Below are 18958 nucleotides of genomic sequence, written 5' to 3'. Positions count from 1 at the left end.
AGGACCTGGTACATAGTAGATACTTAATAAATCATTGCCTAGGGTTTTTTTTTTCCCAAAGCAAACCTATTGTGCTGCCTGAAGCAAATGGGGACAGGGTCGAATAGCATCAGGTTGTACAAACTGTACCTGAAATCACAGACCAAAAAACCAAGGAACAATCACTCCATCAATAAACGTTTATAAAATACCGGTTACATTCCAGGCACTGTGTGTTTTTTGCTGGGGACACAGAGACAAAGGTGAAACTTTAGTCCCAGGCCTCAAGCTGCATCCAAACAGCAATTGTCTATGTGGGGAGATAATGGGTAAACAGAGAAGCATTTGCAAAATAAATACCCCTCAATGCAAGGCAAGGGAGGTAGCTGGCACTAGCATCAGGAAGGCGAGGGGGGATCAAGAAAGGGCCTGTGGAGGAGGGAGCATCTGAACTGAACCAAGGAAGGAAAACAGGCATTTGTCAGAGACTAGGCTAATCTGTTCACCCACCCACAACTTTCCAGGAGTCTACAACTAGACTTCCAAGTAAAAGATGGTTTAAAAAAAAAGGCACCCTGAGCCCTAATTTCATCTTTTCAAAGGTAAAAAGAAGATTATTAAGAAACATCTTGAGAGGAGGTCGTTGACAGTTGATGTCATCTCCAGTCCTAATTGCCTACATAAACATAACACTCACCTTTTTAAAAACGAACAAAGACAAAGGCCAAAACTCAAGTCAATTTGAACAAGTCTGGATGAATATTTTTAAGGTATGGTGTAAAGGGAACTCTTTTTGGTATGTGTTGAATTAGACAGTCATCAAGGTCCCTTGAAATTCCATGATAATCACTAAATGCTTTTTAGACTGGTTCTATGTGCGAGGCACTGAGTTTTGCTAGGGCCTAGGCCTTGACACCTCTTACATGCAATGTCTTCTCTGCTTGGAACATCATCTCTACCTCCTGCTGACCATGACCTTGGACTCCTCCACCCCCAGGTCCTCAGGCACTGATAGGGGAGTGTTTACCTTACCTTGCTGGATCCCCGGCCTCTGTGTTACTTTCTGGCCATCTCAACACCATATAGTTTCATGTTCCACCGCCCTCCCCTCTCCCTCCCTTTCCAACTCCTCTCTATGTGCTGTCTTCACCCATCAGTCTGTAAGCTCCTCAGGAACAGGGATTCTAACAGCAGTCCTTAGCACAGTGTCTGGCACATAGAAAACAATAGATGTTCTGTCTGTCTATTCAACAAACTAGGCAAGGACAAACACAAAATAATAAGAGCTGTTTTAAGGCGCCTACAGTAAATTTACTGAGGAAAATAAAACAGATAAGTAGGTACAATAGAATTTGAGAAAAGAGAGCATTACACTTAACTAGGGGAATTAGTAAAGCTTGGAATAGGAGGGATGAGTCTTGAAGGAATGGGGAGTGTTTTTGTCTCCATACTTATTCTCAAATAATACAACTATTATGTTGTAGAAAGCTGCAGCTTATTTACACAAAAAACCATCCCTCGTACCACCAAAATGAAGAACCACTCTCCTGATGGCTACAGAGCCTCAGTTGGGGGAAACTGCTGCCAGGAAATGGTGGTGCCTTGACGGTGGTCTGGTGATCTTGCGGTCCTGAACAACTAGGTTTCCTCTAACAAGTCAATCAACAAGTATTTTTGTGAATTATTATGGATTACACTTCTCTACTTTGTCCTCTCTTCTCCCTTCCACCCATGTATATAAACTTGTAAAATGATTGAAAGGAAACTCTGGTTCAAGACTTTATTAAAATAATAATAATTGCTAAGATAATGTGAGCTTCAGAATTTCAAACCACTCTTCCAAAGCTTCCTGGCAATTTATTGATGACAGGATACCAGCTTACCTTTGTTCTCTGATTCATTATTCTAAATATATTTAAGCGAGTGAAAGGCCTTCTTGAAAGAGAAGATTGATACTTGGTAATATTAACTCTTGAAGTTTCAGAATCTCACGCAAATTAGGCAAAATATAAAATGATAAGGAGCAGCAACTAGAAGGTTCTGCAAATACATTTTTCAGAGATGAATCTTCTTTTTTGCAGACTTTAGAGAGGCATTTTCCCACCATTAGCTGTTACTTGAAAAGCATCATGGTACTGTTATATGTAACCTTCTTTGTCAGAAGGGATGAAGGGATGTGATGGCCTTACCTTAAATAACTGTGCATTGTAGCTGTTATTATAGTATGATCGATGGAGACAGATGCACGTTGGGATAGGTTTCCATATGGTATCCCAGATGTGCAGCCTCTATTTATGAAAGAATTATTGTAACTTTCAGAATAAAGACAGCAGAGAAATATATGTTGCAATCACAGGATAACACATCTAGCCATCAGAGTTTGGGAGAAGGGACTAGGCATATTTTGTTTGTTTGTATTTTTAAACCATTCGGTAAAATAGCAGATTTTATTAGGGCTTTACTTTTTTTTTTAAAGGAACAGCTCTAATTGGCAAAAGACCATAATAATGTATTTCTTAATGCTGCCTAATTGCCTTTACAAAATCATCCCATAAAAATACTCATTATAAACGTGGCATACAAAAAATGTTATTCATTAACTTGGAAATAAAATTATAATTACAATTATAAGGCTTTGAGGCGGTTCCGTTAAGAGGGCTTGCATGTTAATTGCAGAGTTTAAGGTTGCTAATTTAATAGTAGACCCAAACACGGTGTCAACTGAAGAGTTTAAAAGGCTGGGATACTTAAAATCCGTCTCCCTTTTGCAAGGACCAAGTTGGATGGGAAAGTGAAGTTGAGGGTTTTGTTGGTTTTTTAAAAACTCTTTGTAAATAGGATTGGGTATGGGAGAGAGGCGTGGGCTGCGTAGGGTCCTCCCCTGAAATCTCAGCCCTAGCCTGTGGAGCTCCAGGCGGCCCTGACACCCTAGAGAAGAGGAAGAGAGGGGAGGGGAGAGTCCCTCTGGGGAGGGGGAGGGTGGGACCACAGGCGCGCGCGCGCGCTGGCAGACACGCGCGAGGGGGAGGTGGCCAATCGTGCATTCACCAGCCCTCCTCTTCTGCAGAAGCAACTGCAGCGTCCCTTCCCTGCAGCAGCGCGGTCGCCATTGGCTCCTCAGTGACACGTGACAGTTGGAGCCTTTTCTGTGTCTTTTCTCGCCCATCTGTGTGCAGGGCACTGATAGGCCAGGCTGATGCGCAGGCAATTTATCATCCTGATCTCCCACTGAGTCAGGGAGCTCTCCTGTCACCAGTATTGATTTCAGAGGATGGACTAAATTTCCTAGGATTTCCATTAAGAATTAAGAAAAAAGCTCTAAGCACGCAGGGTAGCCAGACAGACATGGATATGAGATGGCACTGTGAAACCTCGCAGGTAGCTTCTTCTATCACAGCCGATACTGAGCACAGACTTAGCACTGCAGCATGCAGGGTTTAAAATACCGTTAGTCTAAAAACAATAATAATAATAATAACAAAAGTCATTTGGACCAATTATTAAAACGAATTTTTAAATATAAAAGACTTATCTCCTTGGAGATTGCATGGCATTAAGATTAAGATCAAATTTATGCACGCTATAATATGAAATCTAGAAAAGCTTTTGAAAATTAATTTCTTTTCAAAGAAAAAAAACTCTTTAAACCCTGGGCATGATTGCTTATATTTTTCATTTGCTGCTTTTATGAGCATCAGAGGTTCTTCAGCATGCTTACGGCAACAGCAACAACATTTTATATATATTTATATATTATACATATGTATATAAGTGTGTATATACGTATAGATGTATTAAGTTGACCCAAGTAAAAGCATGAATAAAGGCTGCTTCCATTACTTGCCTGGCTGCTATATTGTAATGGCATAGTGATGTTTTTGTTGGGAGATGCTTAGATCCTGACCATGCATGCTTTTATGGCACAGTGGGGTTTTTCTTTGAGAATTTGTAGAGCTGGGATATCTGTGAGTTAAATGCATGTGTGGTGGAACAGAAAATGTCTTAACAGTGAATGACAACATTTGATTAACAAATGAAATTATTTCATGTTTATTGAATTCTTAGCATTAATTCTGATCACTGGGTGGGGGAGGAGAAAGTAATCTACATGTCTGTGAGGATAGAAGTATTTGTGGTGTGTGTTTTTTTAAAGAAATATGTTTACTTGCTTATTTCAGATTTGTAAAGCAAGACTAGAATTTTTTAAACCTACCAAACAAGGAATTTTAAAAATCCTCTATTTTAGACTATGAGAGAATACTTGTTCTAAAACAGCTGTGTGTGTATGAGAGAAAAAAAATGTATACATGTTCGTTTCTATGTGTGTATGAGCTGTTTGGTGAACAGTTTGATAACCTCCTTGCTGGTCCTTATTGTTGTTTCTAAGAGCAAAAATGGCTTGGCATTTTAACATTTGCATGGCCCTTGGGAATTAGAGCTGGCAGAAGCCAAAAGTGTTACCAGATGGGACAGGCATGTACTGACAATGAGTAGAGAGAGACAATAGGTGGGGGAGGAGAAGATGGATGGGCTTGAGGAGAGAGGAAGGAAAGGAGAGTATAGAGAGGAGGGGCGATGGGGGCTTAATAGAAAAGATAGCTGTAACCTTCGTTCTAAGAAGAAAAAAAAACTAGATATACAGACTGCAAAGGCTATTGTGACAACCTGTTTTCTTTTAAATTAGTTAGCAGAGGTAATTGGAATTTAGGAGGGGAAATTATATGAATTTGACTTGCTTTGCCAAATTATGAACAATACCTAACAAGATGCTTTCTTCATGGTGTCAGGTTTGTGAAAGGTTATCTGTGGAATAGATTTAAAGCTGTATTAATTTTTGAGACACTAGAATTCAAATATGGATGACAGATAACAGTGGCTCTGTTTCCAGCATTTGTGGATCTGAATATCAAAACTCAGTTGTTTTTGCCATACCTGGTTGATAGCTTTAAAAGATGTGAGGTCTCCTAACCTTTTTCCTATGCATGTTTTCATTGTCTAAAATGTTATATTGTCCTGTAAATCTGCTATTCATCTTTCACTCCTGACTTTTAATACAGGTTCATTTCTAGAATAGTATTTTCTAGTGTTCCTTTCCCTCAGCTCTTTTTTTTTTTTTTAAGAAGTGGGGCGTGGCTGTTGACCCTGGCTTAGGTCCAGCCCAAAGCCCTCAGTGAAATGAGTTTCTCAGCAGCTTCCATCAACAATCCTGCACATCACCCAAGCAGCCACTGAATTGGACACAGCTGACAGCTTTTGCCTGGAAAGGGCTTAAGGGCTGAGCCAGCATGAAAATCAGTTTGTTTCTTAACACCCTAATATTAATAATCCTTCCAGGTCAACACAGAAGTAGTCGTCAGGGGTTTCAGCTTTTTCTGAGTGAAACCAAGATTGTAGAGAGACATGGCAGTCAAAGTCTAGAAGTGTCACTGAACTTAGTCAAAAATATTGAAAAATCAAGCAAATCAGACATTCAGAATCTCATCCAAATGTAACCTTAACAGTTTCTAGTCTAGTGGTTCACCCACCAGAAACTTACTGGTGGAATTTAGTTGGTCTTCTTTATTTGGTTTTACACAGCAAAGGCTTTTTTTGGTTATACACAACAAAATTCTTTCCAACAAAGGCTTTTAATCCACTCTTTTCCTACCACACTTTTTTCCTGTGTTTGACTTGTCTAACCTTCAGTTTATCAGAATATAGTCTTAGAAAGTGAACGCCTGTATTTTTGGAACTTTTAGGGGTGGAGTCATTGCCAGAGTTAAACCATTGACTCAAAACATTTCTGGTTGCTTCCTTGTCTGTCTATCCTTCCTTCCTTCCTTCCTTCCCTCCCTCCCTCCTTCCTTCCTTCCTTCCTTCCTTCCTTCCTTCCTTCCTTCCTTCCTTCCTTCCTTCCTTCCTTCCCTCCCTCCCTCCCTCCCTCCCTCCTTCCTTCCTTCCTTCCTTCCTTCCTTCCTTCCTTCCTTCCTTCCTTCCTTCCCTCCCTCCTTCACTCCTTCCCTCCCTCCTTCACTCCTTCCCTCCCTCCCTTCCCTCCCTCCCTCCCTCCCTTCCCTCCCTCCCTTCCTTCCTTCCCTCCCTTCCTTCCCTCCTTCCCTCCTTCCTTCCCTCCTTCCCTCCTTCCCTCCTTCCTTCCCTCCTTCCCTCCCTCCTTCTCTCCTTCCTTCCTTCCTTCCTTCCTTCCTTCCTTCCTTCCTTCCTTCCTTCCTTCCTTCCTTCCTTCCTTCCTTCCTTCCTGTAACTCCTAAAAGCAAGAAAAGTGGCTACTTGGCTTCTCATCTGAGCAGCCTAATGAGATGAGGTTCCTTTGGAGACCCTATGAAAACCATCTCCTGAAATTCCAAGGAGAAACAGAGCCTGCAGGCAGCATATTGGAAAGTCATTTGTGTTTTGGGAGTTTAAATAAGCTAATGAAGCACAATAGCAAGACATCCAAGCTGTAGTGAAAAGCATTTCTTCCATTCCTTTTTTCTTTTTCCATTGACTCTACACAATTGAAGTATCCTAAGAGGTTGATAGTCAGATGATGTTTAGGCACAAAACAGAAAAGATATGAGGGAGAGAGTTGAGAATTGCATAGGCGTCTTCCAGTTTTCAATGTATGGCATTTGAATGCCATGAAAATATTATATCGTCATTAACTAGAGAAATTCTAATGCATTAGTAAAATAATTCGTTACATTCCATTGCATATTAGTGACACGTTGGATGGTTGTGGTGAAATGTCACTGTCTGTGTGTATTGCATATGCTACTTTAATTTTTGAAATAAGCATGTCCCATAGCATCTGGGTGCATTTACTTACTGAAAGTACCATCAATTAACAGCATGAAGAATATAGTAGAACAGTAATTGGAGGGAAATTCCCTGCTAGCCTACATTGTTTTATATTTACAACAGATAGAGCATCTGGCTACCACTTCTAAGGGACAAAGTGCTTTTGGAGTTGAACTACAATGAGTTTAAATGATTCTGCACGAAGCTTTCATCCTTTCCTTTTGGACAGTCTTTCTCCCATTTTACAGTCCTCACCTTCTAAGTTAAAAATGCAGACTTTACCAAACTGCAAAGATTCATTGCCTTGCCTTCCCTCCAAATCGTCTCAAGTGTCACTTTGCTTCTTTCTTCATTGTTTATAGACTCTGATGACTGGTATGCAGTGAGAATGTAATTGGCTCCAAGACTCCAGTTTCCTCATCTGTAAAATGAGGAGTTTGGCCAAGTGATTTTCTAAGGCTCCTTCCAGCTCTAAATCATAGAATGAATTTCATCAGAATGTACTGCCACTTGGGTTTGCTTTGGATTTATTATATTGAGTGTTTTGGTTTTCTCTCAAGGATTGGTAATGTTTACCATAAACACATTGACTTTTCTCTCATGTTAGATACACTTATTGGTTGATATCTAAATCTTTTCCTGTCTTTTCCTATTAATTTGATGACAATGTGTGTGATTTAGGTGCATCTTTGGGCAATATCATCTCATTGTATAGAATAATTAGGTCCAGTTCTTTCCCAGAATTGTGGATGTCTGGTCAAAATTCAAGGAAGTTAAGAAGTCTGAAATGTATAAACTTCCTTCCTTCCTTCTTTCCTTCCTTGCTTTTGTCTGTGCATTTTTCTTTCGAAAAAGTATCCAGTTGCCATTGACAAATTTACCAACCCATTGCTTCTACTTGAAGTGATTGGCTAGAAGTGACTTAAAACTTCTTCAGATATATGTATTAAATGTTGAAAAATGTAGCTGAAGATTGGTAGAGATTTTTTTTTTCCAGACTGTCAAATTAGTTTTAAGCAGCTCTTGTGGTAAATGATTTAGCTGATTTTTTTAAAAAAGAGAGAGCTTAAAATGTTATTTTAGTTCCATATCTTTCCCCCATATAGTTCATATTGTAATACTTTTTGTGTTATCAAGACCTCACTTTTTTTATGCGTCACTGAGATCCTTTTTAAAAAAAAAAAGATGAGACTCTCACAAATGACTTTTTAGCAAAGATCAAAATCCAGTTACTAAAATAAATCAGTTCTGAAGACTATAAGCCCTCACCTCGGTTCCTGCTGCTTTTTGTTAATTCTTTTATAGGTTTTATAGGGTGTTCCAATCTTGGGTATAAGCTTACTTAAGCTTTTTGGCAAAAAAAAAAAGGATAAAAATAAGTTCACAAGTGAGATTTACCGGTAAATTCATGGACAAGATTGAGACTTCAATAATATGGGTATCTATCTACCTTTACCCAATTATCAGCTTCAAGTCTCTCAAAATTGAAAAGGCTACCAGGGCGTGGTTGTAGGCAGGTAATACCTCAATACTTTTAAAGATTTCAGCAGTGTGGGTGCTCCCTGTGGTTCACAACCCCTCCCACCTTGACAGGGAGTCTTCATGAAGAGCTGCTGTTGCCAAAAAAAAAAAAATCACCTGCTGGCTAACCTTCTGCTGCTGCTGAGTCATAGGTGTTAAGAGGAAATGATGTATGGGAGGAGGGATATATATGAAACATAACCATAGAAGAAATTTATTTGCAAAATGAAATAGTTTAAAAATAAGGTACAAGTACAAAGATTACTAGCACAATGAAGGCAGTTGTTAATGTCACCAGAACAGGTATGCCATATAGCCAACACAATAGGTATTTAAAAAAAATTGTTCACTTTCAGCTTCTTGTGCTGGTCATGTTACAGGGATAGCCAAAAAAAATTAGGATCCTCCTTTCCCCCCAACCCCCAACCAATACATTTTGCTAAGGAGACTTTTAAAAATCAATTGACTTACATAATGTTGAAAATTATGGTTATTTCTATTTTTGCCTTGTCTAGGATAAGCTCCATGAGAGCAGGGACCTAACAACCAGTATAGTGCTCTCTACACATAGCTGCTATTTCAAAGAAGTTTGTTTCATGGATTCCATTTGCTTTGTGGATTTTCAAAACTGAAAAACTTCTGTAGGTAATCCCCCAAACCCTAGAGATAATAGAGAATTCATAGAGTAATTTCAAGATTTCTCCAGGAAATATAGAATAATTTTAATGACTTGAGAAAGCTATGGTTAGAGAGGTAAGTCACTTTGGGTTGGAGTAGGAAGCAATGATATATATGATTTAATCTCCAGACCAATTAAAAATGAACTTAAGTTAATCATTGCTTTCAGTTAATCTATACATATCCCCACTGAGAAATCCACCTTGTATTATTCAGCTAACTAAGGCAGTACCTTTTGCAAAGTCACTGAATGAAGGATGCTTAATAAATATCTGTTGATGAGCACCATGTTGGACATAGTCATTTTGCTGTGAGAGAAGGAGGTGTAACACAGAGCCTACTCTTGGAAAACATTCTGCTCTCCTATAGGAAAGACAAGATTAACACCCTTGGAACAATTAAGCAATAATCACAGGTCAAACTATGTATGTAATGCAATATAAATCTCATTAAAATTTGACTGCCTACTGTGTGACCATCAATAAGAATTCCTACGTAGGGTTTAGAAAAGGGAAAGATGAGAAGGATTTAGAACTGGTAGGGACTCTAGAGGTCCTCTGGCCTACTTCCCTCATTTTAGAGATGAGAAAATTGAGATACCAAGTTCACTTAAGGTCACCCAGCTAATAAATAGTGGAGCTGAGATTGTAATCTGTGTCCTCTCCAAACTACCCTTTCAGCTCTACCAATCTGAGTAAATTACCTGTTACAAGAGTATTTCCAAAGATCTCATTATGTCTTCGTGAAGAACTAATTGCTTTCAACATTCATCTATCTGTACATTCCTATGAAAATGCAACTAAAAAAACTCTCTGTGTGTGTGTGTGTGTGTGTGTGTGTGTGTGTGTGTGTGTGTAGGTGTGTAGCACAATGGATAAGAGTACTGGACTTGGAGTCACTTCAGATCCTATGCTGAAATCCTGCTTCAGCCACTTACTGTGTAACCCTAGGGAGTCACTTAACCCCTCAGTCTCAGTTTCCTCATCTTTAAAACAGAAATAATAATAGCACCTGTTTCACAGGGTTGTTGTATAGAACAGATGAGACAACGTGGAAAGTGCTTTGCAAACCTTAAAACGATATACAAACACTAGTTATTCTTATATTTATATGAAAACTTTTTCTTCCTTTCCTCCATTTCTTCCATTTTTTTTTCATGTTACTCAAGGTTGCAGCTCTTAACGCACAATAATTTGAATGGTTATACTATGGACTTCACCAATTGAAATGACTTCTTTCCACTGCAAAGAAACAAAATACCGTTCTGCCTCTGTGAGGAAGGTTGGTCTTTGCCCTTCTATTGGAGAGCACCCTCTCTGTGAGTGCCTAAAATAGCTCAGAAAATCCCTCCCCATTCAATTATCATTATGCAGTTGGAAGCCCTCAATTCGGTCCCCAGAGCATGCCAATTACTCAGCTGAATTCTGTCTGGCCTTTGGTGAATGTAACTTAACATAAAATGCCTGTGTTTCTAGGGTTGCTCCAGCCTTGGCCTTTGGCGAGTACATCATTGAGGAAATGAATCCTTTCAGAGGGCTAATCATCAGTAAATACTTGTTTTGCTAGCTTTTGCTCTTTGTGGGCTCAAAGCCTCCAGGGCATTTGTGACTGCGCCTTCATTTTCAAAGGTTGAAACGCCAAATGAGTTAACCAAATATAACAGCTAAGCTAGGTTTACATAGTCAATTAGTGCCCAACAGCCTCAAGACAAGATCCTAGAATAGAGCTGTCAAATTTCCGATTGACTTTCTACAAACCTTTGAAGTCTATGCTGTAGTTTTCTTATTCGCATTACTTATTGTTAAAATATGTCCATGGCATCCCACTCTGAACTCCATGTTCTCCTCAGACCTTGAAAGCTAAGCAGAGCAGGGCCTGATTAGGACTTGGATGGGAGACCGCCTAGTAATAGTAGGTGCTGTTTGAGGATGGAGGGGTGGGAAGAAAGGATGCGAAGTCAGCTAGATGGTGGAAGACTCATATTTCTGAATTCAAATCTGGCCTCAGGCACTTCCTAACCCTGTGACCCTAGGCAAGTCATTTAACCCTGTTTGCCTCATCTGTAAAATGAGCTGGAGAAGGAAATGGCATACCATTCCAGTATTCGTGCCAAGAAAATCCAAATGGGTTCAGGAAGAGTCAGACATTATTGAAACAACTGAACAACAAAAGATTGTTGGAATAAGCCATAAGTAGATATGCCCAATGTTTTCAAGCTCTTGCTGTCCATCCAGACCAACTTTTTATTTCAAGCAATCTAGAAATTTAAAACATGAAATTCTCTCTCTTTCTATACTGAACAACTGAAGTTTGTGTTTATTATTGTCATCATCCCAGCCCCCATAGCTTCTCTCCCCTTCATAGAACCTCATCCCCCTTTTGATTTAGAAAAAGACATTCTTAATCAAGAAATTTGCATTTAGCTTCCTGTGGAGCGCTTTAAAAAAGAGACTGTTCTGGGCTGATGAATTTCCTTCATGTACCTATCAGTCTAGTAAAACTGGTTATCTTGGTGTTCTTCAAGGCATTCTATCTCCCATCTCTTTTTTTTTTTTTGTATAGTCTATTCTCTCATGCCTGGGATGCATTCTCTTCTCAACTTCATGTCTTAGAATCTTCTGTTACTTCAAAGCACAACACCTCCTATTTGAGGCCTGTCCTGATCCTCCAACTGCTAGTGCCACTTCCCTCATGCCTTGTATTAATTTTTGATATGTTTTTATGTACGTACATGTATGATAGAACATTATCTCTTCTTGTCGAATGTAAGCTCCTTAAGGACAGAAATGGTTTCATGTTTGTCTATATATCCTGAGCACCTACCTAGCACAATTTCTGGCATATAATATGTGCTTATTGATGCCAGAAGACAAACTGGTATCTTTTCTGGTTCCTTTTCTTTGCTTTATGGAGATCAAGTTACTGCCATGATGGTGCCTGTAAAATGAAGGGGTGGGTGGCCTCCAACATCCCTTCTTGATCTAATTTTGTGATCCTAGGATGTGCTGTAAGGTGAGATGGAACTTTAATGATAACATTGAGAAAACTTGGATTCATTGACCCTTACTGAGTGATTAGAATTACTGTCTGGATCTCCTTGGATCCAGGATAATTGTAGAGCACTAAACAGTTGGTTATGTACAGAATTCCAGTTTGAATGGAATATTATTCACACAACAGCAAGCCCTAGTCTTATTCGTGGCACATTTCCTTATCCAAAAAAATGACAGGATTAGACTCCCTGATGAAGGCTAAGTGTCCTTCCTGTTCTAACATTCTGTTAGTCTTCATGGTGACTTCTGGAAGGTGAATGGAGGGATACAGTAAACAGAAAAATAAAAAAAGTGAGAAATCTGCAAAATTTAGCTTTGTTACCTGCTGCATCCTATTTTACCCCTCAGCTCACAGAGCACCTCCCTCTCAACTGGAGTACCTCATTATATTTTCTGTATCAAATCTTGTTCCAAGATCTGGAATGCTCATTCATTTTGTGTATAATATGCCACCTCTGCCCAGGGTAACTTGCATTCTAACAGATGATGGAGGGATCAATCACTAAGGAAGTTCATTGGGCAAGGGGCTAATCCCAGTGCTTCTGACATCTCATATAGGAAGGTAGATGCTGTACCCTTGTAAGACTGACCTGCTGGAAATCTTTATAACCCTAATTGTGAGAAATAATAACCGCAGTGGTGATATAAGAGAGCCATCTTTTTTATATATAAAATATATACTCTAAGGGAAATTATTTTTCCACCTTATGAACAATGAAAATAAGGCACTCAATTTTGAAATCTATTGTATACTTTTATTCACTTAAATAACAATCATTATTTTTCCCCCATCTTTTTTTTTTGTCTTTACATGTAATTTCATCTCTGTGAAGAAACTCCCTCTACCAGTGCAGATCTGCCAATGTTATAGAAAGTTGCCTGGGGGCATTGAGGTTAGAGGGGTGATACCCTACTGACACAGTCACTATGTTTTAAAAGTGGGATTTGAACCCAGGTCTTCCCCTCTATCATCCATACCATTCTGCCTATCCATTCACTTTTTACCTTAGAAAAAAATTATAACTTATTTTCTTCTCATTGATGTCATCACAACATGACATGGTGAGTCAAATTCTCCTGGCAGAAAATTAGACATGTTAGGCCAGGCACAAAGTTTTCTCACGCCGTTAGGTCACAATTGAATGCATTGGCAATTTATTCTAGCAGTGATTACCTTTGTGCTTGATTCAGCTTTCTTCTCCTTTCTTGATGGAAGATTCACACACACACACACACACACACACACACACACACACACACAAACACACACATACACACATACACATAAACACATACACACCTAGACTGACAGTTTTGGTCTTAAAGAATTAAGAGTAGTTGATGAACAATTATCTCTCTTTAATCTTCTATGTATACTTTCTAATGGTTACTAATGGTAATTGCAAAAAAAAGTTACAATTTAAGGAAAGCCTATAGGACCCTTCATCAGAGCTCACTGAAGCAGCTGTCTTGATGTAAAAAGCAAAGCAATATGGCTCTTGGTAGTTTTATACAGTCCTATACTCAAGATAAGTAGGCATCAGATCACTGTTTAACTGTTGCCGTGTACTGACTGATATTTAGAGCCCTGTATTTTTGATATTTCACCATGTGGATTGGTGAAGTTTGTCATCTATAATAGCTAGTACCATTCTAAACAAAAACCTGCTGATGCAGGTAACAAAATAAATATTGTCTTTAGCCTATCTGTACCCAACAATTCCCCCAATGATGCATCAACACTTTGTGGCCCTTCTCAAAGAAGAGATGAAGGTAGAATATGGTGAAAAGGGTATGGGGAAAACATATGCTTGGTCTATTTGAAAGCCTATAATTTTTAAAACTGCCTAACAGATATGCTATTTATTTAAATTGATGTCATATGTTTGTGAATATCACAGGGAGAGTTTTCTTGTTTGTTTTTGTTTTGTAAGAACCTGTGCCTTTAAAAAAAATATTATTACTATAGTTTTGCCAGCTTGCAGAATTGTCTGTAGAGTGTTAGAAGCAAAAAGCATCCTAGAGAAGAGGAAATTCAACCCTAGCACCTGCTTTCCTCATTTCTAAAGATCTATTTCAAGAAGATATTGAAGCTCAAGTGGTTTGTGACTTGTCAGATGTCACATAGCTACAACTTCAATAATAGGATCGAAATTTGAACTCGAGTCTCTTGACTCACTGTACAATGCCTTTCCCCTTGCTCTGTGCATTTTTTTTTGGAGGGGTGGGTAGGTGAATGAGAGGGGGTACATAGGATCATATCAGATCAAAGTATATATTCAGTATATATTTTGATTATTTCTTTAGGGTATTGTTCCAGGTATATATCTTAGAATGTAACTGAAGAAAAGATGATAGTATTCATTGGTAAAGTCTTTACCTGAAGTTTCTGTGTGTGTGTGTGTGTGTGTGTGTGTGTGTGTGTGTGTGGTGGTGGTGGTGGTGGTGGGGATTGTGTCATATACCCTGTGTATTCCAGCATAGCATAGTGGATAGAATTCCTGGACTTGGAGTCAGGAGAACGTGTTCTAAATTCACCTCTGATACTCACTAGCCATATCACCGTGGGCAAGGTCCCTTAACCTCTCTTTCCTTCAAGCAGATCTCTGAGTGTAAATCATAGACAGTTTGTCAGTTGCATGGGTGGGAAGAGTTCCCACACCAAGGAAATCATAGATCCTTGGCATAATGAGATATGTGTTCTGTCAATCCGTTAAAATTTAAGAAGTTAACCAAATGAATGATTTATACTTTTTCATTAGTATATTCAGTTATTCAGTAGTTATTCAAAATAATTATTGAGTGGCACACACCTATGCTAGCTCTGTCTTGGGAGGCAAAAGTATGAGATAAGGCCTCTCTTTCCTTTTTTTTTTTCTTTTTTGCTTCTTGGCAATTTGGGTTAAGTGACTTGTCCAGGGTCACACAGCTAGTAAGTGTCAAGTGTCTGGTCTGAGACCAGATTGGAACTCAGATCTTACTAACTCCAGGGGCGGTGCTCCATCCACTGTACCACCTAGCTGTGCCAAGGCCTCTCTTTTCAAAGAGCTATGGTCTAGTCAAAGATATAGGATATAGATATAGAATAGAGAGCTAACAATACCAGGCAAATATGATAGGTGCCATAGTAAGTACTGGGAGAATTTAGAAAAGGGAGGAAGAAGGATCCTCCTCTTATACTGAAACAGTCAGGCATTTTGGTGCATTTAGTTGATTGATTCAATGAAAAATCCTATTATGTGATGGGCTGAGCTCTTTAAGCAGATTATTTTGTCAAAATACATATCTACAAAGGAGTTTTGTATTAGAGAAAATGTAGCAAATTTCAACTTGGAACTTTTAAAATGGCTTCTAAGAAGAGCTTTAGCCCATCATTTAAGTTTGGCAAAATATAAAAGCTAACTAGCCCTGGTATTAAGAAACTACCATATACAGAATGGCTCATTCAAAAATTCAACAGCAGTCACCAAACATTTTTTAAGCGCTTACTATATACTAAATGCTAGGGATACAAAAGCAAAAATAAAAAAAAAAATTCTTCCTCAAGGAACTTGCATTCAGTCTATAATGAGACATAATATATCAATAGATAAGTAATTCTAAGATCATTTGAGGAGAGAGAGAGCTCAGAATCTTTAAGAGAAGAGCTTGACAGAGGTAGGACCACCAGAGTTGTGCCTTTTAAAGGAAACTAAAGTTCTAAGAGGAAGAGTGAAGAAAGAGTGCATTCCAGGCATATTCCTGGCATGGTCAAATACTATGGAGGAGGGACATGAAATGCTGAGTTTGAGAAATAGCAAGTGGACTAGTTTTACAGAAAGATGTCTTACATGAAGAGGAATAATCTGAAATAATTCTGGTGAAGTTGGCTGGAGTCAGACTGCTTAGTGCTTTGGGTACCAACAGGGTATATTCTATGTTATTCTAGAACCACGGGAACTCTGTAAGCTATGGAGTGACATGGGGCCTTGTTTTAGGGAAATCATTCTGGCAATTGTGTTGATTGTGTTGCAATTTGTTAAAGCAGGCTTTCTTAGACTGAGGACCATAGACTTCGATTTCAGAAGGGCTATGAAATTGGAAAAAAATATATTTTTACTAATCTCTAACTAAAAGTTAGCATTTCTTTATTTAAAAACAGCATTATTCTGAAATAGGGTCTTTAGTCTTCACCAGATTGCTGAAGGTGATCTCAACAAGAACAACAAAAAGTTAAGAAACCCTGTATTAGACATCGAGACTAAAAGCAGGTTGGGGCTGAGGAGTACAGACAAGAGATGATGAAGGCTTGACTTAAAGAAGTTGTCATATCTGTTGAGTGAAGGGGAGAAATATGAGAGATATGACAGAGGTAGAATCAACAAGACTTGGCAATTGATTGGATATAGGGAGGAAGAGAATTGAGAGGAAGAGATGAATCACAGATGACACCAGATGATGAGTCTTGGTGACTGGGAGGGTGATGGTAGCCCATCAACAGAAATGAAAAAGTTTGGAGGAAAGGCAGGGTGAGGGTAAGGATTATGAGCTCCATTTTTTGGACCTGTTTGAGCTTGAAATTCCTGTGAACTATCCTCATGGAGAAATCCAGTACACAAGTGGTAATAAAGGAATGCAATTCAGGGGAAGGATTGGGGCTGGACATACAAATTGGAAAGGTATCTGATCAAAATAATAACTGAACCTCAGAACGGATGAGATCTCTGAGAGATGTTTAAAGAGAAAACAGCATCTGAGACAGATTCCCTAGGGGAATGACTATGGTTAGGACAGTCATCACTTAACAAGCATTTACTAAACACCTACTCCCCTGTGAGACTGTGAGCTCCTTGAGAGCAGGGTCTGTTTTTTTTTTTTTCCTTTCTCCTTTCTTTGTATCCCCAGCACTTAGTGCAGTTTCTGGAACGTAGTGGATGCTTAATAAATGTTAGTTATGCCAGGCACTGTACTAAGTGCTGGGAATATAAAGAAAAGTTTTTTAAAATGACAAACTGAAAAAATAAGGAAAAATCCAACATCACACACAGGAGACGGATGATGATTCATCAAAGGATTTGGTGGATGCGTCTTTTTCATTTGCTGTCACTCCTTTCCTGATCACAGAAAAGTATATTTTAATTAAGTTCAAGAAGTACTATCTGTAGATTCAGTTTATGCCACACTAAGCAAAATCACTTTGCATCTACCAGTATATCTTATATTCCTACGTATAAGAGAAGTCCCTACTTCCAGATCAGTAACCATTCACATCTCTTTTAGCCTGAGTTGTCCAATTAAAACCAATGAACACTGAATTGCAAATCCAGACAGTAATGTGATTCTAAAGTGTGAAATAACAGTTTTGTGGATATAACTAAGAAATTATAAAATATACTTCAAAACAGTATTGAATAGAAAGAAGGACTATCTCCAGCTTGTGAAGATAAGAGACAAAAATTATTTATTTATTACCCATTCTACAGTGAATACTCCCTTATTTTATAAAATAATTTTTAGTCATGGATAGCTGAAGGAGCAGAAAACAATGGAGGAGTTGGGTGGCTCTGCCTGTTTGGAAGAATAAAGTTCCATGGAAGAATTTGTTTCATAAAACCCTTCCTGTTGAAATTACTTAACCAACCTAAGTTTTAACAACTCGAAATAGGTTCTTGAATTAAAAAAAAAAATGACTGAGCCATTGGTCCCTGCTCTATGCTCCAGGTGACCGATAGCATATTAAGTCTTAATTAATTTTGATCACAAGAAGATATCCTAGGGACATCCATTCTTTGTCTTTGGAAGCCAGGACAAGTACTCTTTTCAACCCTTCTGATTCTAGATTGATGATCCTGCGATGTATAGACAGGTTTTTCCAAAGAAATCTATCTCTTACAGTCCATTTGTGCCTACTGGCCAACTGGGACCTGAGTAATTAAGAAGTTGTATAACACTACAATTTCAAATAATTGACTTAGCTGTTTGTAAACTGAAGTAACTATGTTAGAAAAGGTCCTATTCCTTGATATTGGGAGAAGACCTCACTTAAAGAAACTCATGCATTTTCAGATAAAATATTTTAACTGCACTGCCTCTTTAGTTCTTGATCTAGTGGTTATCTAGTAGAGTTGGAAAAAGACCACACTGATAAGATAGCATATTGTAGGAAATTAGTATAGGAGAGTTGATACCTGGGTTCTGGTATACTAATTCACCGTTTAGCCTCAAACAAATAGCTTCGCTTCTGATGGGTCTTATCAAGTTATTCAACAGGAAGATGTTAATAGCTATACCTAAACCATGCTGATCAAATATTTGTTGTGATGGTCATATGATACAATAATTTAAAAAGCCCTTTCGAATGAATTTATAAAGCTCTTTACAGACTTAAGGTGCCAGTATTACTGTTATTTATCTTTATGCTAACAGATAACAGACAGCTAGGACTCATTTGGTCTTACATTAAGAATGGGAAAATTTGGGGTTTTACTTTCTCTTCTCCAGAAAGTTTGGTTATTTAAAATTATCTCAATATTAAGATATAGAAACTTTATATGTAATCCGAAAGTGCATCACGAGTCACCTCTGTTTGTGACAATATGCCTAGAATTCTTCTAGTTAGAAGCAACCATCTAGTATACTTTATTATTATTTTTTAAAGTTTCATTTTCTTAAAGAAAAGAACCAAGGCAGCTCACAAAGAGCTTTGTCACAAAGCAACTGTAGCATCTTGGACAAGTCAGCACTTCTGGGACTTGGTTTGCTAAATGCTAAAATGAGGGGTTGGATTAGTGATCCCTAAGGATACTTCTAACTCTATGATTTGATGATTCCAGTGTTGGTAAAAATAGCCATCTTCTTTAAATTTTATTACCATCAGAATATTGGGGTAGAATTCTTATTGATAATCCCCCCTTTTATGAAAGTAAAATATGATTAATTAGCATTCCTTTGGCAAACTCAATAGATTGGAA

At 38.4% G+C, this 18958-nt stretch overlaps 1 protein-coding gene across 26 annotated transcripts in view; it reads left to right on the top strand.

The window, feature by feature from the left end:
* NRXN1 (neurexin 1) overlaps positions 1–18958 on the top strand; it is a 1404735-nt gene that overhangs the window by 1313264 nt on the left and 72513 nt on the right. The window contains exon 1 of one of the 26 annotated variants that reach the window (XM_020996249.2): positions 3222–3357. The exons of the other annotated variants lie outside the window; for them this stretch is intronic. Coding sequence (XP_020851908.1) covers positions 3325–3357 — 33 coding nt within the window. The 5' untranslated portion in view covers positions 3222–3324. Of the gene's footprint in view, positions 1–3221; positions 3358–18958 lie in introns of those variants that run through there. 26 annotated transcript variants of the gene reach the window in all.

Source organism: Phascolarctos cinereus, unplaced genomic scaffold, assembly GCF_003287225.1.
Source record: "Phascolarctos cinereus isolate Bilbo 61053 unplaced genomic scaffold, phaCin_HiC Scaffold_2;HRSCAF=192, whole genome shotgun sequence".
NCBI lineage: Eukaryota > Metazoa > Chordata > Mammalia > Diprotodontia > Phascolarctidae > Phascolarctos > Phascolarctos cinereus.
This window is presented reverse-complemented; position numbering and strand designations above follow the sequence as displayed.